This window comes from Cnephaeus nilssonii (assembly GCF_951640355.1).
Source record: "Cnephaeus nilssonii genome assembly, chromosome: 14".
Taxonomy (NCBI): domain Eukaryota; kingdom Metazoa; phylum Chordata; class Mammalia; order Chiroptera; family Vespertilionidae; genus Cnephaeus; species Cnephaeus nilssonii.
Genome location: NC_137085.1, coordinates 43,238,269 through 43,263,830, shown reverse-complemented (window position 1 = coordinate 43,263,830; position 25,562 = coordinate 43,238,269). Strand labels below are relative to the sequence as shown.

The window sequence follows — 25,562 nt, the reverse complement described above, 5'->3', positions numbered from 1 at the left end:
TTTTTCTCCAGCATGTTACTAAGTGGAGAGCAGGTAATCAATAATTACCCTGAGACTTCAGCACACCAGAGAGGGCAATGAGGAGAGGCAACATTTCACTCCAAAATGCTTTCCTTAAAAGCCAGATGTCGGGAGAGACTAGAGAGTCCTTGTCAGAAATTCCCTAAGGATGGAGCACAAGCACCAGTCATGTGCTTAAACCCTCAGTTTAACATTATGCCTGTCACTGCAGCGCACATATCAGGCCCTGCAGTATCTCCTGGCCTGGAGCTAGTTGTCCCTTTAGCAAAGACCGTTGAGTAGTCTGTTCATTAGAAGCACTGAGAGGAACTCAATATTTTGTTCATTAAATATTTCTTTTGGAAAACAGTGCTAAGTAGCCCATAAATGAGAGAACGGGCAGGCCTTCTGTTTCATCAGGTCTGGCTTAATGGTCAGCTCAGCAGTCAGTAAAATCTTCATGGTAAACTCCTCTAAGTCTACATCTTTACTCTGTTATAGGATTAGAAAACAAACAAAGTTCCAAAGTCGTTTATGGATTTAGAGAAAACCCCCATCTGGCCAATCTGAAAAAAATTTTAACACTTTTTTGTTTTCACCAGGCAAGAACCTATGTCAGCACTTCTCGGGGTGTGTGCTATGGGATAGAAATTTCTTGAGTTGTTCTATTGAAAGAGGGTTCTGTGATCAAATGAGTTGGGGAAATTTTACTTACTAGATCTCTATTCTTACACACATAAAGATTCACAATATGCAGAGTAACATATTAGAAACTCTGGTAAGCGCTACATGGAAAAATCCTGTTTAAGGTACCAGTTCCTGCAAAGTACTTGACAGAGAACCCTTGTCTTATGTAGCCCTTTTAGCACCACCCTACTATCATAGCATGTGATCCATTACATTGAGGCTGCTATTTCCCTGCCTAGCTACATTAATCTGACTGTAAGCTTCTGAAGAAGATATCCATGTCTTAGTTCTTTTTTATTTAATCATTTATTTTAATCCTTACTCGACATTTTTTGCATTGATTTTTAGAGAGAGATTAGAAGGGAGGGAGAGAGAGAGAGAAACATCAATGTGAGAGACACACATCCACTGGTTGCCTCCCGCACGTACCACCGAGCCAAACCAGCCAGGGCTAATTTTTATTTCTAATTCAAACACAATTTCTGGGACAGAGTGGGTACTCATTAAATAAGAAAGAGAACTAAACTCTCAAAAATGATGTGTTCTCATGGCAAGGAAGAGTAACATAAATCCATCAAAGGAAGAAGGAATATTAAATGTTTCTGCCCTTGGACCATATAAAACTTAAGCCCTGTAGCCCAACAGCTGAGCAGTTTGTTCTGTAGGAAATTCCATTGTGAACACTTAAATGCAAGACTATTCTGCTGGCATGGGTATAAAGACACACATTAACATACACATGCTAAGTCTGGTTTGGGGCTTTTTATGATTATATTTATTAAAACCCCAAACTCTTCTCTTTGGAAAAACTTTCCATCCTTACATCGCACCATCTTTGTATACCCAAAGATGGATGTGAGATTTTACAAGATCCTTTCTCAATTTTCCAGATCCTTTCTCTGTCCCCGCAGCCTCCATTCTGTGCTTGTGGTCACTGATAGGCTCACTTCCACATCACACTCTCTCACCCCCAGGCCCTTCTGGCTTCTACCACCTTGGTCCTCTGAACCCTTGGCAGCTCCTTTCATCTCCCCCCCCCCCCCCCCCCCCCCCGCCCTCCAGGCCCTTCTCAGCACAGCTGAAGAAAACCAGGCTAATGAACCTCCTCCATTCCCTCAAGCTGCTGGGAAAACCTTTACATTCATCTCGCCTCCAGTTGACCTCCCTTCTCATTCCCCACCCAGATGTTCAGATCCACTTTCATTCACAAGTTTTCAACTTGATTCTCCCTGCCTCCTTCTTAGGATGTGACCCTTGGGCTCATCTCCCAAAAGGATGAAGGCATTCGGCACAAGCCCCTTCAGTTCTGTTCCGCTCTGAATCCTCACCTGTCTTTCTTTGTCACCCGATGAATTTGACAAAACCAACGGATCCATCTACACATTTTATCTCACTTTCCTTCCTCCTCTGGGGCCTTATTTCATAAATTATTGCCTCTCTTGTAAATCTTCATTAGTCCTTTGCAACATATGTTGTTCACACAAATGAACAAACCTTCCTTTCACCTTCATACCTATTTAAGCGGCCACCCTATTCCATTCCTGTTATCTTCAAACTTCTTGAAAAATGCATCTTCAATTACTGTCTGTGCTCCAGTGCATTTTCTCACTCCCCTATTCCTTGCCTTCTGACCTTGGCCTTCTACCCTCACAGGGCTTATCCCATTGATCTTGCTGCAGGAATCATCATGCCTGAGAAAATCAATCCCCTCCTTCTCTCAAAGTCCACCTCAAGTGCCCCTTCCTCGGAATCTATTATCCCTCATTAACTTGTGTTTCACTTGTTAGAATGAGATTTGTATAATAAAGGATCCTATGTCTGGAATAGGAAGACTTGGCTTCAAGTCTCAACTCTGGCATTAACTATGTAGATCGGAATGCCACGTCACCTCTCTTGAAATAAGGACCTGTTTTAAGAGAACTGCTAAGTCTCTTCTACCTCCTATTTTATTTTTGGGCACCTTCACATCAGGAATTGACCTTTAACGTTGTGCAGCACAATCCTCATGAATAGCTTTCTTTATTTCCTCATACAAAAATCTCCTTTTAGAAAAAAAAAAATCAGTGAAGTTTAAGTCTTTGATTTGGATTTCTGCTTTTAAAATCTTTCTTTAAAAGCAGAAATCTAAGGGTTTTGACATTTTTAAAGGTAATACTTGGAAGTTCATCAAATAGAAGAGCAGGTGTAGTAAGTTTCTGGAAAGATGTATAAGTAGGTGACTATTTAATAACAAGATACCTGGTTATAAAAGGATTGAGGAACCAGAAAAACAATGTGTAGACAAGATACATGAGAGGAGATACATTTCCTATCACATTTCACGATGTCTTGGGAAAGAATTGCTCCCGAACACTAACGCCCCAGCATAAGGAAAGTAGGGCAACCGTGTACAATGTAGAAATAGCAAGATCATTACTCACAAGATAATCAGTACATATAGAACAGATTATAACGGTTCCATACACAGGGCAAATTATACTGTTAAGTGGAGTAAGTTTTAACATGGAAATGAATGGAGGGGCCAAGTATGGAAAAGGAGCCAACTCTTGAGTTTTTTTTCAAGCTACACACAGTGTCTGTTGTCAGTCCAAGAATTCTACCTTAAATATGAATAAGGCAGGATTGAGGTATTCTGGGTTGTGTTCTCTTTCATTTCCTTCCAGGTATTTGTTGAGGGCTTGTGCGTTTCATGTCAGCTTATGGGGAAAGGACTGGAAAGACTGATTAGCACAACTGGTAGCCGCTAACACAGCCGACAGGGATGTAGTGTTTATGTCACGGCATTCTTTCATGACTTTCCCAAGGAATTAATTTCATGGAATATTGCTAATTACCACCGTTTGTCCTCACAGTACCATGGAGGTATCTGAAAAGACAGACTAGGCATTCTTTCCCAATATTTTTATTAATAAGCTTAAGTAAGCTAACATTTATTCCAAGGATTGCTTAAAACCTGAAAAACACTACCTTCCACCACACTTCTAAATTTCTAATCTTGTTATTTCACAGCCTTAAAATGGCTGCATTTTAGGGATTCTTTTCCCAAGTATTCTGGATGAGGCAATGTTAGTTTTTGATACTCACATTGAGCATCTTTAGGGGTCTTCTGGTTTTCTGAGCTCATATATTAGGTGAGTATTTCTGAGCTCATGGACCAGGGAGCTAACTGTAAGCTGAAATCACTTACTGGAAATTTGCAATTTAGACATAAATAAAAACTCTCTACTTTCACTTGGGGAAGAATGCCTTACTTCCTTTTGCATAGATATCCCTGTCCTTTTCTCCTCCTCCTGTAAGATTTTCTCTGGCTATTTTCTGCTCTATCTTTTCAGTGTCTACCTGTAGTAGAGGTCTCTCTCCAAATGGTCCACAAGCCACTTCTCTATGGCATCTCCCACCACACCACAGATGGGCCGTGAGCTTCTATTTTCTGTTCAATGTCAGATTACACGTGTATCTATACATTGCTCAAGGAGGCATTACTATTTGTGGCCTGCCGGTTCATCTCAGTCTTCAAACCAAGACATTTGATCCTCCTTCTGTTATTGGTGTCCCCATCTGTTACCGGCAGAAGTAGAGTTCTTGCAGGGAAAATAATTTTCTGAGGCCCGCACAGCAGGATGAGGTATTGTGGAAGGTTTTATTGATGATATAAAATTAAGAGGGTTTCCTTACAAGGTCCCATCTCCCTCCATCTCACCATGGACAAAGTCCAGTCTTGTTTTCAGCAGTAGTCTCTACTCCATAGTAAAGCACAGTCCAATATAGCATCTGGCTAGCTTAGCCTGTGCTCCCAGCTGCAGTCTATTGCGTGTCAGGTCCACGTGGTGATGGGTCATGCGGCTGCTTAAGGCCACATGGCAATCTAGTGTATGGGCAAGTGTGGGTCTTTCTTGCTCTGTGACCTATACTCACCTCCATAGCCATGTGCCTTAAGCATGTACCCTCCCTGGGAATCAAACCGTGACCTCCTAGTTCATAGGTCGATGCTCAACCATGAAGCCACACCGGCTGGGCAGATATATTTTTAGATGGCATTTCAATTATGTTCATCAAAAAGAAAGCCTCCAAACATACAAAACTTTGGCCATAACAATTGTACTTGTAGGGGTTTATCATCAGGAAATAACGGTTATGCACGAAGATTTAGCTACCAAAATGCATCTCAGAAATAGTTGTAAAAAGTTGAGAAATTGGAAAATGCTCAATTATATATCAGTAGGGGTTGATTTAATAAGTTGTGGCATAGTTTAAAAGGGTTTAGTGTTATGTGAGCTTTAGCCACAGCTCTTCATCAAGTCAAGGATCTATACTTTGCCTTGGAGATCAATGAAAATAAGGCCAACAACTGTCTCCATGTCTCAGACATGAGTAGGGCAAAGCCAGTATTTCTGCTAGAGTGTCTGCTGTCTCTCCTGATCCTGGAAAAGTTTGTCCAGGGCAGGAATGAGCTCTTGAAGGTCAAGACAAAGACCTAGAATCCTCCTTTTGTGCTATTTATTGATTGCTCTCTGCCTGTCTTCTGGGAGGACTGATATTTTTTATATCTCCATCCAAGTGAGCCACAACAATAGTTCTGTATTATGATGTCCATCCTTGGACTTGACAATTAAATTGGTCAATACATTACATTACATTACATTACATTACATTACATTACATTACTCGGGAATGTATTTGGCCAGGGGTCTTCCCTAAGGGAGGTGGGCCAGAGATAAACATTGTATGTCCACCCAACATTGTTTTGTTCAGGCCCCATGCCCCCTGAAGAGAGTATGTAAAAAAAGATGGAAGGCATTTGTATCTAATTTCCTTCAATGATGATGTAAGGTTTATGAAATAATTAGATTTAATAATGTCCTCATTATTAGAGTGTGGAATTAGGCTCTAAAACACTAAAAATGATACCATCTTACTTTTGTCTCATGTTCATTTATCAGAGACTTTTCATGTATATTTTCCATTAGAATCCTCAATATTAATTGAGTAGGATTAGGTATCTTTGTCCCACAATGAGAAGAGCATGAACTTGGCAATCAAACAGACCTTGCCCCCAAAACAAAGAAAAGGAAGTAAAAATGGGTACAAATATAGATAAGGTTGTAGGTGTGGATATGGGGATTTGAGGAGATGCTTTTGTATGGACTTAAATTTTCAGTATGGAGCATCAGCTAAGGGAGAGAAGGACATCACTGAGGTGAGGGAACACCTGCTACAGAGAGGAGAGGTTGCTGACTGAGAGGAGAGGTTGAAATATGCTGTATATTTCATGCCTGGGGATGTAGCTGGCTGTTGTGTGACCTTGAGCTTATGTCACAGGGGCCTTTTCCTCATTCTAAAATAATGACTGATTCTGATGTCTCTTCTGGAATCTCTCCTCCCTTTACAGTGACCAAAATATTTAAAAATAATGTAGATTTCTTAAATCGGTGAGCTGAGAGATCTGGATATTAACCAGAATTTAATCTGGATATTAACCAGCAAAATAGCAAGTAAAACTTTTATTGCAAATCTGCAAGTGTACCACAGCATGTCCTCCACCCCAGAATAGAAGGCTCCTGTGAGCAGAGAGACTTATGCTGGGAGAAGTGGGAAGCTGCTCAACCTTTATTGCTTGTCAAAGCCAAAAGTTGAATTAAATCAGATGAGACTTTAAAAAAGAAAAAACAAAACAGATGGCTCATGTAAGGAAAAAAAAAGTGTTGGTCAGCTAAAGACATTTAAAAACACATGTCATTCTGCCTTTTGTGGGTTCTGAAGACTAAATATAGTATCTGCAGGAGGCATGCTATTACAATTTAGCAACTATTTCCCAAAACATGGCTGTGATTCTAAAAATGCTAACGTTTCATACTCATTTTTCTAGATAGAGCTACACTCACCCTGTCTTTGGGGATTTGTGAAAATTAGTCAAGTGTCTTAACATTTGAATTTTTGTTTTGCTTTGTGTTTTTGTATTTTTAAAATTATATTACAACTTATTGTCAAATAGTTGAATGAATGCAATTTCATTATATAGCATATCCTACAATTGTGTCAATAGCATCTTTTATGAAAAGCTCTGGGATTTCACTGACTAGATTACAGTCATTTTGTGAATAATTATTCCATCTACTCTGTAGTTGCCATATCCAAATTTATCTGTGCAAGGGATTCCAAAGGATTTTAACCTCATCAGACAAAAAGTTAAATTTAACCCAGAATCAACTCTCTGGTAAATTGTTGAGGTCCACCATGTATAATAAACGCCTAACTAGGTTTGTTTTGTGAACATGGGTAATTTATGGTATTGGCATAGGATTGAAATGCTCCTATGTGAAGATAGAAGGCCATTTCTGGAAGCTATCATTCACATGCTAATTATAAGCCTAACTGGGGCTATTCAGTTGGTAAAGTAGATGGTGGACCAACCCAACAACCTGGCCATGGCCAACTATGTCTATCCAGCCGACCATGGAAACTACTATAAAGACAGTGGGGGTGAATATAGTGAAAAACCAGTTACTATAGCCTGTGTTTAATTCTTTAATACAGACAGTCCTTTTTAACTGTACAACAAAGGTTTGCGGTTGTATATTCCACATCTCCCAGCAAAGCTTGATTTTCTCCCTCCCTTAACAAAATCCTATTCATTGTGTTGGGTCGTCCTTAAACTATGAGACTTCATAAAGTTAAGATCAGTAACCCTAATACTTTTAAAAATCCAATCTGACTTGGTTTGGAAAATAAGCTCCTGACATATCTGTTTCTCTACTTTTTCTTTCCTAGGTGCTTTAACCAGGAACTTTTATGGACTTTTACTGATCTAGGGGCAATCTAGCCCCTCTGACTAACACAATCTTGTGGTTGGGTTTCTATACAGGCCCTCTCTCCACCCCACTGCTTCTCCCACACTTCAAAAAACTTTAGGAAATAGTTAAAGACTTTGCTCAGTTACTTTTTAGGATTATGTTGTTTTGAGGGAGTAGATCATTCTTTTTCAAAAGAGAGAAGGTTGAAAACAAAGAAGAGATTCCATTGCCCTTGGACAATGTGCAGTTCTGTGAACAGGAAATTGGAGCAGTAAAGCCCTGCTAATCTCAGGGATGATGATTCAGTTCGAGTGTTAGTACATCTCCGTTGCTTTTATACTCCTTTGACTTTTGTTTCCAGGGCTTGGAGATATTTCATTCCTTATTCGAACCACTCCCCAGTGATGTGCAGGAGAGAAAACCAACTCAATCTAGTCCACTTTTAAAGTAGAAACAACTGTTCTGTTCTGACCTGGGAGAAGAAATAGGTTGAAAATAACAGTGAATCAGATAATGAGGTAACAGACCCCAAAGTGCCAGCACAGGGAGGACACAGAATAGGAATTTAGTAAATGGGCTTTTATAATCCCTACAGCAGTGTCTACCACCCTGGACCAGAGGAGATTTTGTCCCCGCCCCAAAGGTATTTGCCAGTGTCTGGAGACATTTTTGATTGCCATGACTTGGGGGTGATACTGGCATCTAGCAATATTGGTATCAGCTTACTATGTCACAAACTACCCTAAATTAACCTCTCCACCTCAAGTAGCCCTCACAATGTAACATGGCAGCACAAGAAAAGGAGCTGACATTATCAACATTATTAATAGCAGGGGGCAAACCCAATGTGATAACCAAACAGAGACCAGGGGTGCTGCTTAACATTCTACAATGCATAAGGGAATGCCCTACAACAAAGAGTTATCTGAACCTGCAAAAGTGCTGAGATTAGAACACCTTACTATACGTAAGTGAGCATGTACAATGTCTGCTTAAGAAGTAAGTAGTAGTGTTGATCCTTACTTGATTATATTTAAAAGTAATTGCAGATATGTTTCTGTAGCTCTCCATTCATTGCTTGTTTCCAAAGTTAGTCTAGGTAAGATTCCTCAACAATGAATATACTCTATCAAACAAAAATGTTAAAGTATCACCAGTGCCCAAAACTGGAACCTTTAGTACACTAAAACAAAGTGATTTACACAAATCTAATGTGCCTCTAACTTTTAAGAGATTTGCATAAAATCAGAAACACCTATCTACGAAATATCATTTTCCTTCATCCCTCTTCTTCTCTCCTCTCAAATAGATATTAATATACACGCAAGTTGCCTAGGGTTTTCCCCCTAGTCTTTAGAAATATCCCACTTGCTTTGAAATACTGCCTCAAATGAAATAAACACTCTTTTTTTAAAAAAGATCTAAAAATAAAAAGGGGTTGATTCCTCAAGAATTTGGGCCAATTCCATTCTTGTCACATTCTTAACTGGACCCAGAGACAGAGTTCTTAAGAACAGACCAGGATGTTTGGCTTTCCCTTTGTCCTGTGGCAGCCAGACCCCACCATCTGCTTGCTGTGTCACGAATTACCTAAAATAACCTCTCCACCTCAAGAAGCCCTCACAGTGTAAGATGGTGGCTCAAGAATGGGAGCTGACATTATCAGCATTATTAATAGCAGGTGGAAAATCCAGTGTGTTAAACCAAATAAGCTGATCTTGTCGTGTGTCTTTTGTGTGTGTTGGGATGCTGATAGACAACTGCCAAACAGATTTGGGGTTTGAGACCATAGTTTGAGTCTAATCCTTAGCTAGCTGACTGTGGGCCTTTTATCAGACAGAACAGCATGCGGTATGGCTAGTAATCTCTGTGCGGAAAGAGTTCTAAGAACAACCCAGTACAGTTCCAGAACATCTTTAGCATTTCACTTAACCCACTGTGGCAGATCACAGATTGCTTGGAATGCCCAAAAGGAGCCAGGCAGTTCTCGCCAATGGGACGTTCTGCAGTGAGGACATGTTATGTATCTGCTGTGTCCAGTTCAGTTGGCCACTAGTGCTATGTGGCTATTAAGCACTTGACATGTGACTGAAGAAATGCATTTTTAATTTTACTTAGTCCTAGCCATTATCAGAATAAACAATGCCAATCTAGGACACACAGACTCATTTTTCCACATCTTAATTACAGATATCCCGATTCCTTTTTCTATATATATAAAAAATTATAGAATGTTTAGAAAATAAGGGGGAATTCTGTTTACTCCTCCTAAATTCATGAGCCTAAGATAATTGTTATGAATTTGGTCAGTTTTCAAGGTTTTTTTCTATGTATTTTTATATGAGCTAGCTATTTTGTCTTTATTTCCTGTAACCAGCTTTTTCTACTTAACATTATGAAAGGGATATATTTTTGTATTACTAAATAATATTTACAAACTATCAAAGCTAACAACTACTTGTTTCTTAGATTGTGGAGCACATTTTATTTCCTCTATTTTTAAAATGTTTGGATTGTTTCATTTTTTTTTGGTTTTATGGTCACTATAAAATAAAGCTGTAGTAAACATATGAAAGCATGCTAATATTTCTTCATTTTAGAATGCATTTACATGCTAAATGTTTGACTCTTAGGCAGGTAATGATGAATCATTTCCCTCCCACAGATTCAATTTACAAAAGTACTTTTCACTATTCTTGTGAAATTTCACTATTCTTGTAAAGCTTCTACAAGGGTAGAAAGCCAAGACTTTTCTCTCTGCAGCATAGTAATTGAATAAATTGTGAGACGATTAGTATTCCTTCCCATATAACAAAAAAACTCCTAATACAATATAACTATACTCAGGGTTGATGGCACAGATCTTTGCTTTGCTAATAAGTTTCCAGGCATAAATCCTGCAAATAAAATATTTCACATGTTCAGATAATTTGCAGACTCTATAGAATCTCTAAAGATGAGAAAATTAACAAGGTTAAAAATTTGTTTTTATGTTGTTCCCTGTAAATTTACGTAGTTATAGTGTACCATCTCCAAACTAATTTTTTTATCATTTAAAGCAATATAAATATAATCCAAGTAAACTTGCACACATCTTACAATTAGTAATTATGCTGAAGATCTTGGCTGAAGACATTATATTTTGCATACTGGAAAATTGTCATATGGCTTTTAAAAAATTTCTTTTTAAATAAATTATATATTCTGATGGCAATGATCATCAAACAACAAAGGGATCCTACTGATAACACAGATGAATTTAATATATAACACACTGAATATTATAAGCCAAAAAACCAAATGTTCTCATTATTTATGATTTTGGTTTCAGCTTCTGTTATATCTCCCTTTGTCTTTGAGTTAAGATTTGTATTTGAGAGACTGAATGTGGATTGAATGAACTTGTGCTAATTAAACATCAGATTATACATGCGAAGCAGCTTTGTAAACCATGAAATACAGTACAGTGGAAATCTAAATGACTTGAAAAGTGCTCTTTGCTCATCCTATATATGAAAAGTAGACTTTAAAATTGGCCTAATGGAAACAAATCTAAGATATTTCTCTCTCTCTCTCTCTCTCTCTCTCTCTCTCTCTCTCTCTCTCAGAATGAATTTAATAATTTATGGTATAGATTTTTTTTCCTTCACATGCAACAGTAAAAAATGTTTGGTCTGATAAAATAACTGCATTTAGGGCTTTTATTAGTGAAACATCCCAGGGACATAGATCTTTTTTGGGGGCAGTGCGGGAATGGAACATAAGACCCCAGATTATAAATCACTGGGACTTTGTTCACAATATGAATGAAGCACAGTGCCAGAAAGTCATTTCCCAAAAATCAATAGTGTTTGTACTGGAAATGTTTGTAAAAATTCTTGGAATACCATCAACTCTGCATGCACTTTGCGGGTTATCTGAGGAAAGTATTTAAAACTTGATGGTTTTTCCTTTGCCTCACAGTTAATCTCTTACTTTCCCCCATCAATTCTTTAAGAACACAAACTAATTTAGCATTATACACAATATAACATTATGAGCTTCAGTCTGCTTTAAAAAAATAATAGAAGTAATTCCAATGTCCTACATAAATGGTTCGCCATTACTCATACCACTGTGGTCTGTTGTTCATATGTACAGTGAAGAGGTGTCTGCTGTTTGTTTTTTGTGCACCTGCTGTGCTAAGAGTTTCTCGTTTTTAGTTAACAGAATTCATAGACTTATTTTTATAAATTGCAGGTGGTTTTCATGAGCCTATGCAAAAGTTTTTGGGACTGTGGACTTGTAGCCCTGGATGACATTACAATAGAATTGGGAAGCTGCCGGTCTCCAGGTAAGACGGCCATCTCTTCAGCTCTCTTTGTCTCCCTGGCCTATACGAGACATTCCTTATTTCTCTAAGAACATACAACATACATTTAATCTGTGCTAGTCCATCCTTTGCTTTGCTTTCCAGAAGTGCCTTTCTACAGAGAGGTGGGATTTAGAAATGAAGACTCAAATGCAATGTGAGACTTTGTCCAATAACTTTGTCCCCCATATCCTCATCTGTAAGAGAGGTAGTAATACTTACCTGAATATTGGGGATAATGCCTCAAAATTCTCTAACATAGGACCTGGCACAAAGCGGTGCTTTAAAAACAAATACCTCCTGTTATAGTTAATATTGATATTTGTATTATCATTGCCTTACAGGAATGCAGATTTTCAAGCAATATGGATGAAATTTTTTAAGAACTAAATTTTTTAAGAACACAAATAATTTAGCATTATACACAATATAACATTATGAGCTTCACTCTACTTTAAAAAAATAATAGAAGTAATTCCAATGTCATATATAAATGGTTCGCCATTACTCACGCCACCGTAGTGTATCCTATCCTATTTACAGATAGGATACTAAACATATACAAGGTTGGGGGAAAGTGGGTACAGTTGTTTGTATGGAGAATAATACAATAAATAATAAACAAGAATACAAGAATAAACTCTGTGTTTCATATACTCACAGCTGTAAACCTACCTTTGTTCCACTCTGTAATTTTAAAGTGATAATGTCATAAATATTTTCAAAGTGAATTCAATGACAGCAGAACAATGGGCCAAGCCTTGACGATAGTGACAAAATAAAGATGGCGGCTATGCGTTGAGCATTATGTGTAATGAGAAAAGGGATGGATGCTTCAACCCAGATCACTGGTCTGTATCTACTAATTACCACTGCATCCTAAATCATGGGGTATCCATTTCTTTAACAAACAGGCAAAACATGGTAGCAATCTGGCACTGTAGAATAATCTCCATGTTTATTTAATTAAAAGACTATTTGTTTTTAGTCCCTTGACTTGGCAGGGCATTGCAAAGACAAGACAAAGAAGAACAAGATAAAAATCTCCACACGCATGCTGCAGAGAAGGAAATGAGGCTTCATTAGCTTCTACCATATGCAAAATAAAATAAAGTAAAATAGTTATCATGCGAGAGATATGAAATACAGCCTATTTACTAGAGAAATGTGCTAAGAATCTGAATATAGAAGTCCCCAGTAAGTTGAGAGGTGGCACCATTCTAATAATGATAATTAATAAAATTATTGAAGATGGCATCTAAAGACATAAAATTTGTTTTTAGAAATAGAAAATAAGGCTTCAAGTAGCAAATCACCAAATTTTAATATTCATTTAGCTAATATGTATTGAGAACCCCATATTCTAAAAACTTTACATACATCATCTCATTTAATCCTCATAACCCATGAGGTGGATAATTAACATCCCCACATTACGGGTATCAATGGCGATGCACACAAAAACTGGAATCATCTGTTCCACACAAATTAAGCGATGCCTAGATTTCAGAGTCTAGAAGCACATTTAGTTCTCTTGCATTCTTCCCCTCCTCCAAAGCAACTCAGAACTGTTCCGAGGACTCCCTTCACTCATCCTGGATTTTGAAGATAGCTCCTGCATTATGCATTTTATTATTTTCCACATTTCCATAAAGGCAACATACCTCCAATGTTCAGAGCTTTGTAAACTTATTCACATGAATAAATTCACAATCCAGAAAAAGTTTCCTTCTCAAAGTAGCCCCATCGTTTTGAATAGGGATCTCTATTGTTCGCTGCCTCTGATGGCAGGGCCCACGGTGGAGTTCAGGCTCTAACTGGAGGCAACAGGTGGTGGGCTGCCAGTTTGGGGTGAAGGGACTCCCTCTTCATCAGCAAGGCATATGGCCAGGCGACACTCAGACACGCAGAGTGGGCTAGCCTGTGGGAGAGCCAGGGCCTACGTATTCACTGAAAGTGCCTCCTGCTGTTTTCTTGCAGAGAAGCTTCCCCCTCCGCCTGGAGAATGTACCTTCGAACAAGACGAATGTGCATTTACTCAGGAGAGGAGAAACCGGAGCAGCTGGCACAGGAGGCGGGGAGAAACTCCCACCTCCTACACAGGCCCAAAGGGAGATCACACTACTGGGGTAGGTGAGTTACGCCACAGGGTGCTGTTTCCTGAGGAAACCTAGAATAGCGTTCTCGGGTAGTCACTGCGTTTTGATGTGCAAATTTACGTCTTGTGTTTAGAATGCACTACAAACGTCATTCAACGCACATGGGATAGATCATTCAGCATGTGCATTTAAAATTGCTCTTTCCATTTATTACGTGGCTTATGTATCCTGCTGCAAAGAGGAGATAAATGGGCTTACAAAGGTACGCACATGGAGGTAATTTGATCAGAGGTAGGTTTAAAGGGGGAATGACAAACGTTTTCTTAAAAAAATGGCGATCTCAGCTGGAGCCAGGACTGAAGTTGGTTAGAAAATGTACTGGCAGATGGGGGAGAGGAGACTTGCGTGTTCGACTCCACCCTTTCTAGCAGCTGAAACAAAGATGGAAAGCCCATCTTCCCTTCACGATTTCAATCCTTTGCAGTTTGTTGAGGTACTTTGTTACCCACCGTATAGTCAATTTAGGTAAATGTTTCATGTATATTAGAAAATCATGTATACTTTGTTGTTGTTGGATGGAATGGTCTATATACATGTTGATTGAATCTAGCTCCTAATTTTTACTGATTTTTTTTTTTATCTTGTTCAGTTCAGAGGTATATTAGTTTCCCATGATGACTGTGGATACATTTGTTTCTCCTTTTAGTTCCATGAATTCATGCATGCCTATACTTTTGGACCTATGTTTTAGGCACATGCAAGTTTATAATCCTTATACATTCTAGTGAATAAGCCATTTTATTATTATGAAATGTCCCCTTATCTCTGTCATGCTTCTTATTTTAAAGTCTACATTGCCTGATATTAGCATTGCTTCACCAGCTCTATGTTACTAAGTGTTTATGTTTCTTTCTCTATCCTTTAACTTTCAAATGTTCTGTAAACTTATTTTAGTATGGCTCTTGTATGTGGCAATAGTTAAGTTTTATACTGTATCCAGTCCCACAATCTTGTATTTTAATTGCAGTATTTGGATCATAAACATTTAATGTAATTAATGAAACATTTGGATTTATATTTACTTTCTTAGTATTCTAATCTCTCCTCTATTTGCCTGTTTATACACTATTTTACTAGTCTTATTCTTTTAATGGTTTCTATACTATTTGTCTTGTATTTTATTTCTATATATTTTAAATCCCAGAAAATATTATTGGGTTGGTATTCTTTTATATTTATTCACATATTTCCCCCATTACATTAGTCTTTATTCCTTTCTGCATTTCCATGTTTCTCTCTTGAGTTACTTTATTTTGTAGAAAATGTTTTTCTTCTGCCAAAAGAATTTTCTTCTGCATCTAGTTTTTGTTTTAGTGTTGATTCTGGGCGGGGGCAGGGAGGGGGGGTTGGTGCAAATCTGCTAATGATGAATTCTCTCAGTTTTTTGTGGTTTTTTTTTTTTTTTTGGTCTGGGAATGTCTTTATTTTTTTCTCTACATCTGAGAATAGAATTCTAACTTGACTATTACCTATAATTGTAGAATGCATTTTACCTTTTCACTCCCCATCCCTAAAGCCTATCAATTTATACTTGGAAAACATACACAAGAAGAAAATAAAAAGAGGAGAGGCATTCAAAGCTGTTTTATAGACAAGTGCATTAGATGGTCAGTAAATATGGGCCCTTTAAATAAAAGGAGAAACTCAGAAAAGCCACCATTTAGATATGACAGTTTACTGTGTGTCTACCAAAATCAACCGAAGCTCACGTGTAGCAACTCCAGGGGAACTATAGTTTCCTACTTACTAACTGGAGATGCAATACAGCTTTCCAAATCTAAGGCGTAGCCTGGTGTCGTCTAGTGTAAAGACCATGGATGAAGAGGGAGCTGGCTCTGCCCCTCGCTGCCTGCACAACCTGGGTTTGTTCACATACCTTTTCTGAGCTTTGGTTTCCTCATATGTAAAATAAAGAGTACAATGGATGTCCTGCTAATCTCTTAGGGTTGCTCTGATGATTAACTGAGATTATATTTGTGAAAAGGCTTGATACTATAAAAGCTCCATTGAAATGAATGGTATTACTATTTTTATAATTGGAAGTCTTTTATAAACTAGCATGTTCATCTCTGGGATACTTTCTTGGACTCATTGTTCTGTGTCATTTGTGCTTTTATAAATAGAAAACCACAGCCTATGACTACAAGTAAGATGGCTTCATAGTTTGGTAGACCTTAAACTAATGTGTTCCAAACTACCACTGGGTAACTCAAGTGGTAGGTGAATAAACATTATTTTTAATTGATAGTAATATCCATGTAAAAGAAAAATATACAGAAGGCCTGGCTGGGTAGCTTAGTTAGTTAGAGGGTTGTATCGACATGCCAAGGTTATGGGTTCGATCCCTAGTCAGGGCACAAAAAAGAATCAACTAATGTATGCAAAAATAAGTAGAACAACAAATTTCTACCTCTCCCTATCTCTCTCTCTCTCCCTCTCAAAGTCAATCAATCAATAATTTTTTAAAAAAAAATATATAATCAATACATCAAAACCATTATTTCATGACTAGAGGCCTGGTGCATGAAATTCATGCACTGGGGGGGGGGGGGTCCCTCAGCCCTGCCTGCGCCCTCTCACAGTCCAGGATCCCTTGGGGGATGTCTGATGCGAGGAGCGGGCTAAGCCAGCAGTCGGACTTCCTTAGTGCTGCCGTGGAGGCAGGGGAGGCTCCTGCCACTGTGGCTGCACTTGCCAGTCATGAGCTCAGCTCAGAGCTTCTGGCTGAGCGGTACTCCTCCTGCAGGAGTGCACCAACCACCAGGGGGCAGCTCCTGCATTGAGCATCTGCCCTCTGGTGTTCAGTGAGCATCATCTCTGGTGGTCAGTGCGTGTCATAGTGACGGGTTGTTCTGCAGTTCAGTCGATTTGCATATTATCCTTTTATTATATAGGATTTATAACTTATTTTCTGTTTTCATGCTACTAAGTTTCCTATTTGAATAAATGTATTTAAGTAATAAAAATGAAGTCTATTTAAAGAAAATGATGAGATGAATAATAGTGTAGGTAGTATGAGGACAGCCAAAAACAATATCTTGAAGATGGTATTTGTATGACTAAACTTTGGGAAACATTTCCAATGCTTAAGTAAGTCATCGCGTAGGACAAGTCATTGTAGTAGAATGACAAAGACCAAATAAAAGAAAAATTCTAGCCCCATCATTTGGCTCCTTCTTTAATAAAATAATAAAGGCATTTGTGAAAGATGGATCTTGACTTGCATCAAGATGGGATGGACTCTGCGAGATTTGTCTCTCCATTTCCTGCCACCATCTACTTGAGTGGCTCTCTCCTGGCAGAATCAGCAAGTTTTCTGAAACAGTTGCTGTTTCTTTATAAGACATAAAGACCAGTCTTAACAAATTTCCCAGGTTTTTATTGGCTATTGCAATTTTATTAACATTTATTTGATGGCATGCTGTCAGAATTTTTTTTAAACAATTGCTTTAGTTGTCCTGGAATTTACAGAAATTGTCTGACCAAGAGATAATATAATACATAAATCAACAGATAACTATGCAGGTTAGTAAGAAAATAACTTCTATGTAACATTTCCTAGCTCACTGAGTTCACCAGTAAATAGATTAAAAGTGGAGTCCTCCCTTTCTCCTCCCCTCAACTACATCCTAGAAAAACAGCTATTCATCATTTGCTTCACAATTTCCTGAGAAAAAGACACCATCCATTTCTTTTCTGGCACTGTTTAGTGCTTTACTACATCTCCTGTATTTCTGGCGATTAAATTCTCTTCCAACAAGCTGCTAAGGTAGAAGTCATTTCTATGGACACTCCCTTCTTGTGTGATAGAAATAACAAGGTTGCATTAAGTGCAAATGACATTTACTTATAAAATTGTGCTGTCGAACAAAAGAAAACCAGAACTATATTATATTTACCATGTTATATAGCAGAAATTTTAGCAGTGTAATTCAAGTCCTTGTTCTTTAAGAATTTTGGTAAACTTGTAATGATGCTACCCAATTATTCTGTAAACATCTGATCAGTTCCAGATGATCAAAATCTCCAAGTCCTTCAATCTTTCAGTGACTTATCTCACTAGTTTCTGATCATGTCATATCCTACTTACACAGAGAAGGCTTCTATGACAAGCTTTTTAAAAAATTATAATAAAATATGCATAATATAAAACTTACCATTTTAATTATCTTTAAGTGTATAATAGTTCAGTAGCATTAAATCCATGCACATAGTTGTACAAGCATCACCACTATACTACACCTTCAGACTTTTTCATTTTTCCAAACTGAAACTTCTCCCCTTAAACAATAACTTCTCATTTATGATAAGCTTTAAAAGTCATTTAAAAGGTCTGATAAGCCCAGCCGGTGTGGCTCAGAGGTTGAGCGTCGACCTATGAACCAGAAGGTCACGGTTTGATTCCCGGTCAGGGGTCAGGGCATATGCCTGGGTTTCAGGCCCCATCTTCAGTGTGGGGCATGCAGGAGGCAGCCAATTAGTGATTCTATGTCATCATTGATGCTTCTCTCTCTCCCTCTTCCTTCCTCTCAAAATCAATAAAAATATTTAAAATAAATAAATGGGATGATAAAAAGCAATTTTAGAGACACATCTAGCTGTTGTTCTTCCCAAAGATGTTTCTTTTCCCGGGTTGTTTAGAATCCTCTTCCAGCTCGATGAGTGCAGCTAGCTGTTCATTCCACAGGGCCTCGCACAGGCCGCCAGGCTCCCTCCCAGCCCTGGAGCAGGGGCTGCAAGGCTGGAGGAACAGCTGCGTGGCTGTTCCGGATTATGAATGTGGTGTGTGTCTCCACATCACAATTGCTGGGCAAAGAACATATGGGACCCTGATCTCCCAATCAACCCATTGGAACCCTTCCTGGATGTTAAACAATGACCCACGGAAAGAAAGTGATTTGTTTTCTCCAGTTAATAATCCCTTCCACAGACTGGAGTCCCTCACGTGCAGGAACACGTGAGCTGGTCTGAGGTTTGCACGCTGGGGCTCTCTGGCTTCCACCCAGAGCTTTTGTTTGCTGAGACGGGCAGCATTTGGAGTAGTAATGTGGCAAAGCTTGTCAACACACGGCGCTTTTCTCTGCCTTCCGAGCACATGTGAGGCAGACTGGCTCTCCAGGAAGCTCTGATCTTTCCTGGGGAAAGGAAGTGTCACATGCAAGTCAAAAAGAAAAACAGATTCGGACTCAGAGAAATAATTGGTTTGTGTATCAGAGGGGCAAATTCTGGTCAGCTGACAAATAGGTTACAGTTATTTGTAGGAATAGATGTTGGTCCAGAATGGTCTAAATCAGTATTGCCTTACGGAATATGCATATGGGCTTAAAATAGAAATTATATCCCTGAAGGGTTTTTGGAAAGACCACTGTTACTCAAGAAAAGCAGGCTGGTGTCAATGCCCGGGAAAGGCAATTGTACTTACTTTCCCCTGCGTGGTCCCCCTCCCCCAAAAGCAGCACAATTAACACAGATCAAACAGCTTAGGAAATTCCTTTCATGTTTCATGGTCCTAAACACAGAGATCTCTGGAACTGGAAACCTTAGGTTGTGGCTTCAGCCACATACCTGAGACCCAGAGGTGAAGTAATGCTTCATGCATTTGGGACTAAGTGGTCAGTGCACTGTACTCATGAAAGAAAGAATTCCATTGGATAATCCTAGAGGTGATTAGGGCTTCTCCTCCCTCCTCCAAGACCTCAGACCAATTGTGGCTGGGACTCGTATTGTTATCACGAGACAAAAGATACTTCTTGGGTCATCTCTCCTCCTGATAGATCCATTGCTTTCTTTGCATTGTGGAAAACAAAACAAAAACAACTTTGTTTCAGGCCCCAGTAGTCCCTACTTTCCATTTTCCCAGTGATAGCATCTTTCAAAGGGTCCTTCCCCTCCCCACCCTCATTGAGTGTTTCATCTTTAGCCAAAATTCTTTACTTAGGATTCCTAAAGCCAGACATTATTTCCTTAAAAATTACTTTTTGGAGAAAATGTTTTTTAGGTTAAACATTCATTAAGATAGGATCTCGATCCATGTGTCACTAACTTATGTATAGAATAGAAAGGGGGGAAAAGAATAGAATGGGATATCTTCAACATAGCTAGATGATAAACCATGGTCATTTCATGCTTTGGTCTTATTTTCCATGGAATTAAATTAAATGTACCCCTCTATTAGGATAATGTATATATGTACTTGTTTACATCTAGCCTAGCTTTTGTGAGGAAGTCATAAAGAAAAGAACAATAGCCCTAACTGGTTTGGCTCTGTGGATAGAGCGTCGGCCTGTGGACTCAAGGGTCCCAGGTTCGATTCCAGTCAAGGGCATGTACCTTGGTTGTAGGCACATCCCCATTAGGGGGTGTGCAGGAGGCAGCTGATTGATGTTTCTCTCTCATCGATGTTTCTAACTCTCTCTCCCTCTCCCTTCCTGTCTGTAAAAAAATCAATAAAATATATTTTTTAAAAAAAGAAAAGAACAATAACAGTGTCTTTCCTTGCTGAAGTGCAATGACTGGATTCTAGGCATATTTTGAAGGTAGAGCCAACAGGAACTCTGACAGCCTGGAGTGAGAGGAGGCCTAGGTTTGGGCCTGGCCAACTAGAAAGGCTGGAGTGGGTTTTAAGGTAAAGCTGTTAGGAGTTTAGTTTTGAACATGTTTCAGCTGAGATGTCTATTTGACAATAATACATGAAGATATCCATCAGGCCGTTTGAGTAAACAAGTCTGGATTTCAGCAAAGAATTTGGAAATTTAAATTTGAGAAATGACAACATATATAACATTTAAAGCCATGAAACCAGATGCAATCAATGAATGAGAATAGAGAAGTTCAAGAACGGGGCCTTAGAGCACCCCCAGGTCACAGGTCAGAGAGGAAAGGTTAACTAGCAAAGGAGTGACCAGTGAAATGGGAGAAAAACCAGGAGAGTACAGTGTCCTGCAAGCCAAGTCAGAAAGTACTTCTAGGAGGCGGACGTGACCTACTTTGTCCAGTGTTACTGGTGGCATAAGAATGGCAAGGACCGCAAATTGACCATTGGTTTTAGTAATGAGGATGTGACCGGTGAGCACTCCAGAAACGTGGACAGTATTTTTCCTAATATTTTATTTTATTTATTTATTTAAATATATTTTATTGATTTTTTACAGAGAGGAAGAGAGAGGGATAGAGAGTTAGAAACATCGATGAGAGAGAAACATCAATCAGCTGCCTCTTGCACACCCCCTACTGGGGATGTGCCCGCAACCAAGGTACATGCCCTTGACCGGAATCGAACCTGGGACCCTTGAGTCCGCAGGCCGACGCTCTATCCACTGAGCCAAACCGGTTTCGGCTTTCCTAATATTTTAAATCAGATCATGGGAATGACTGGTGACAATGAAGGCCACATCCCAGGGCTCTACTGGTCCAGTGTGCCATGTGATAACTGTACTGGGGGAAAGTGTTGCACGGTGCATACAATCTATAAGACCGAATTGGGCAGGCCTCCCACCCTTTTAATAGCCTATAGGATTGCTCAGATCTGTGTTTGTGGAAATGATGAATATAGGTTCAGAGAGCATAATTCATTAGACCAGGATCGCAGAGATAATATGAGAGTGAAGACTTGAACCCAGATCTACCTGACTGCAAAATCTGTGCTCTCTCCCCTAAACCAATGCCTAGGAGCTCCACAATGTTGTCCGTGAATTTAGTAGACCAAATTCTGATATGTTAATCACCATATCAGTGGTATAATACTAGTATATTAACTAACTCCCATATATGATACTGAAGTATAAATTATTAAATGGAAAAAAATTATTTCAATGGTCTAAATTTTGTAGCATATTTATTCTCCTTGGATTATACATATTCTCCAAAATGATGATATCCTTTATCAGTACTATAGTCAAGCCATTCATTTACTCTAATTTGTTTCCAGGAACACTACTCAAAAGAGAAAGAGAATATAATCTGTGTCCTTTTTAACAATACCTGCTTTTGCATTGCTCTCAAGGCTACTACATGTACATCGAGGCCTCCCATATGGTGTATGGACAAAAGGCACACCTCTCATCCGGGCCTCTGCGAGGAGTCACTGGAAAACACTGCTTGGCCTTTTTCTACCACATGTATGGAGCAGGGACCGGCCTGCTCAGTGTTTATTTGAAAAAAGAAGGTGACAGTGAAGAGTCCCTCTTATGGAGAAGAAGAGGCGAACAGAGCATTTCCTGGCTCCGAGCGCTGATTGAATACAGCTGTGAGAGGCAGCACCAGGTAAGCCAAGAGATAAGACTCCAGTAATGGAAAACATTCCTGTAAGCGTCTGATGTTCTTTCTATTTCTTGCTACCAGAGAGAATGTTTTGTTCTCTTTCAGGGTCATAGATAAAGGCAGTGCTTGTTTAAGAGTAAACATAGTTAGTCTATATTGATTAAATCTAAGCAGTGAATGGAAAATTAGGCTTTGGGTATTTGTGCCTGAAGTGATTTTTGCAGCTCAACAATGACAGTTTATCTATTTTTGTCTTGGTATATTATGAGCGTCGAGTACATTCTATGAGTCCTGCGAATCTATAAAACAGAGTTTCCCTTTCTTCTAAACATGCCATTATCTCATTAGCTGTTGCAGCTGCATCATTCACGCCTCTTTACCCACATACAAGGGCTGTGTTGTAAGCCTACATTTACCAGAGTACATGGTCCAGAGTAGATTTTTAAGTGTCTGTCCACCTGGGTGCAGAAGAAACCACGAGCTTTGATGCTAAGTCCTGGGTCTCTCCCTGAATCTCCTCGTGTACTGCAGAAGACCTTCGTCCTGAGGATCCCGATGGTACGGGAATCTGAGCAGTGACGGGAATGAGCCTTTTACGTTCCAATCGATGAGGATGAGCAGCCAGTCTAGTCTAGATCAGCAGGGGCCTCCTGACACCACTGACTTCACCTGCCCCCATGCGCCAAAGCTTCAGAAAGCTCTGGGGAGATGACCTTCAGACCCCTGGCTGCTCCTGAACTTGCTCTGAGCGGTTCTCAGGTGTGACCTTCAACTGAAAGCCCTTGCTTCCTCCTCATCCTTGCTTCTGGCTGATAGCCCTCCTGGACCAGTGCCTCTCAACGGTAACCACAGGCAGCTTGGTCTAAGCCTAAGTCTTCCTGGGAAAAGGTATCAAACGCAAGGACTTCATTTTATATCACCTACAACCACAATAACTTTTCTACAGATCTAAATGGGGAGGAATTGCAGAAGCTCAGGTGGCCAGGTGGCAGTGCCATCTCGGGTGCAGCATTGCTAAAGGCAAATGACAGAGGGAAGATGTGCCATTATCCAGGGGTGGCCATTACCTCAGCATGGATAAAACTGCCTAGAAATTTAGTAAAGAATAGCAGATGGCCCCAAGGATTATTTTGATAGTGACTTAATGTGTGTTTACAGAAGGAAAGTGGATCACTCAGGAACTTGCTAGTATAATCGATCACCATTCAGAGGTGATGGATTGATTTTGTTAGGCTTTTAGGGCACCAAACCCTGTTCTGATGTTTTCAAAGTGTGGTCCTGAGACCAGCAGCAACACCTGAAGTGCAAATTCACCTAAAAATGAAACTCACCTGAAATGCACATTCTCAGGCTCCACTCAGACAGAAACTCTGGGGGTGGGGCCCAGAAATGTGTGTTTTAACAAGCCCTCCGGGTGACTCTGATTTATGCTAACGATGGAGAATCTCTGTCTCTCGGGTGGAGCCTGAGTGTTGATGTTTTTTAAAACCCCCAAATGATGCTGATGCACAAGAGTAAGGGAATCTGAGTTGAGTTCTGGGGAATGGGTGACTTCTCAGCATCTACGCCCAGGGGGTCGGGTACAGGGCCTTGCATCTATGAGACTTGCTGGGTGGCTGGTTCTCTGAAATGTTTTTTGAGCACAGAGTAGTGAGGCATCTGGGCTGGCACCTCGGGGTGCTCAAGTTCAAAGGCCTGAGAGATTTATAGCTCACAATCTAGAAGAGTCCATTCTCTTTGGCTTAGGATGAAACAGATATGAGTCTGCCTGAGGGGCTTTCTTCTGGATTTAGTGATTCCCTCAGGTTTCCCAAACGACTGTGTGGAGACTGAACCAATTTCCTCAAAACATCCTAGTGTCTAATAACACAGACACACGCCCATGTGCAAGTAGAATGGCCATCTTCTATGTGCCAGGCACTTACAGCGCTCAGAGTCATACGTAAGTTCTTCCCATTGATCTTAGAGCTCTTTCTTACAGATGAGGAAACCGGGTGTCCGGCTGGTAAGTGGCAGGGGGAGAATTTGATCCCAGATCTGACTGGTTCCAAAGTTTGTATCTCTATACCACTGTTCTACACTCACTCCCACCATAGAAGTTCCAGATTACTCTCATTCCCCTGGATGTCACCAGCACTGGGCGACCTTGGAGAAATCTCATCCCCTCTGGGGTAGCTTATATATTTTCAAAATGGGGCAATGATTCCTGCCAGGATGATACCACCCGAGTCAGAGTGAGGGTCCGATAAGATTATGTATGTGAAAGGGTTTTACAAACTTTAAAGTACCAAAATAGTAAAAGATGAATTATTGTTTCTAGAAATAACATGCCCTCTAAACCTCTCTGATCTCTAATTTATATCACCATGACAGACCTGGTATTCTCAATAGCTACATCAGGCAGCCAGACCGAGCTCCTGTAGGACAAGGCCAAACTCGCTCATTTTAACAAATACTTATTGACCACTTGCTGACCTGGTAAATGCGTACATCATCAGTAAGGGTAGGCAGGTGGGGATGATTTTTAGAATGCTGTAGTACTGCTGTGACTTGAGACTCATCCTATAGGGAAAACATATGGGTGTCCTCTGATGACATTCCAATCATCAGGTTATCCTATAGAGGAAATGTTATCAAGTAGCAACATTTTAAACATACTCCTTCCTAAGGGATTTATTAAAGTGCTAAGCAGAATCTGACTTGGCTATTGATCAAAAACACAAAATGATTTTACTTCCTTTGGGTTTTTGGCTTACCCTTCCTTCCTCAGCTGCTCTCGGGTGTTTTCCTCTCTGGTTTCTTATATTTTGCTGCAAGTGAAAGAAAGTATTCAACAGATTCTCAGCTCACTGAAATATGTACATCATTCATGTTTATTAGCCTAACATTTACTAGGAATCATTATGTGCCAGGGTACTCAGCTAAGCCCAGGCGCCCAAATTTTCTTGTTCATGGTACCCTTTGTCTCAGTTCATTGTTTTCTGGTGTCTCTCGACCAAAAGAAAGACCTAACAGTTCCATTTATTAAGTAATTGGATTCAAACAACTTAATAAGTATTTATGTCCTCATGACTTAGTAGCCATCTCAAAAAATAATACTTAAATTAAAAGAAAAAAGTAATATTTTTATCTTATTCTTAAATAACCACAATTATTTACTGATAGGATGTATATCCATAATACAAGGGGGAAATCATAATGCTATAAAATAGTTATTACTCTGCCCTAACCGGTTTGGCTCAGTGGATAGAGCGTCGGCCTGCAGACTGAACAGTCCCAGGTTCGATTCTGGTAAAGGGCATGTACCTTGGTTGT

At 39.5% G+C, this 25,562-nt stretch overlaps 1 protein-coding gene across 2 annotated transcripts in view; it reads left to right on the top strand.

Annotated features, from left to right (window-relative positions):
- Positions 1 to 25,562, top strand: part of MAMDC2 (MAM domain containing 2) — a 130,706-nt gene that overhangs the window by 102,133 nt on the left and 3,011 nt on the right. Inside the window, exons 10-12 of one of the 2 annotated variants that reach the window (XR_013814506.1) lie at positions 11,718 to 11,811; positions 13,810 to 13,958; positions 21,991 to 22,250. Coding sequence is in view for 1 of the 2 variants with exons in the window: in XM_079790313.1 (XP_079646439.1) it covers positions 11,718 to 11,811; positions 13,810 to 13,962; positions 21,991 to 22,250 (507 nt within the window). In the remaining variant the exon portion in view is untranslated. Of the gene's footprint in view, positions 1 to 11,717; positions 11,812 to 13,809; positions 13,963 to 21,990; positions 22,251 to 25,562 lie in introns of both variants that reach the window. The other variant, XM_079790313.1, reaches the window with a different exon arrangement.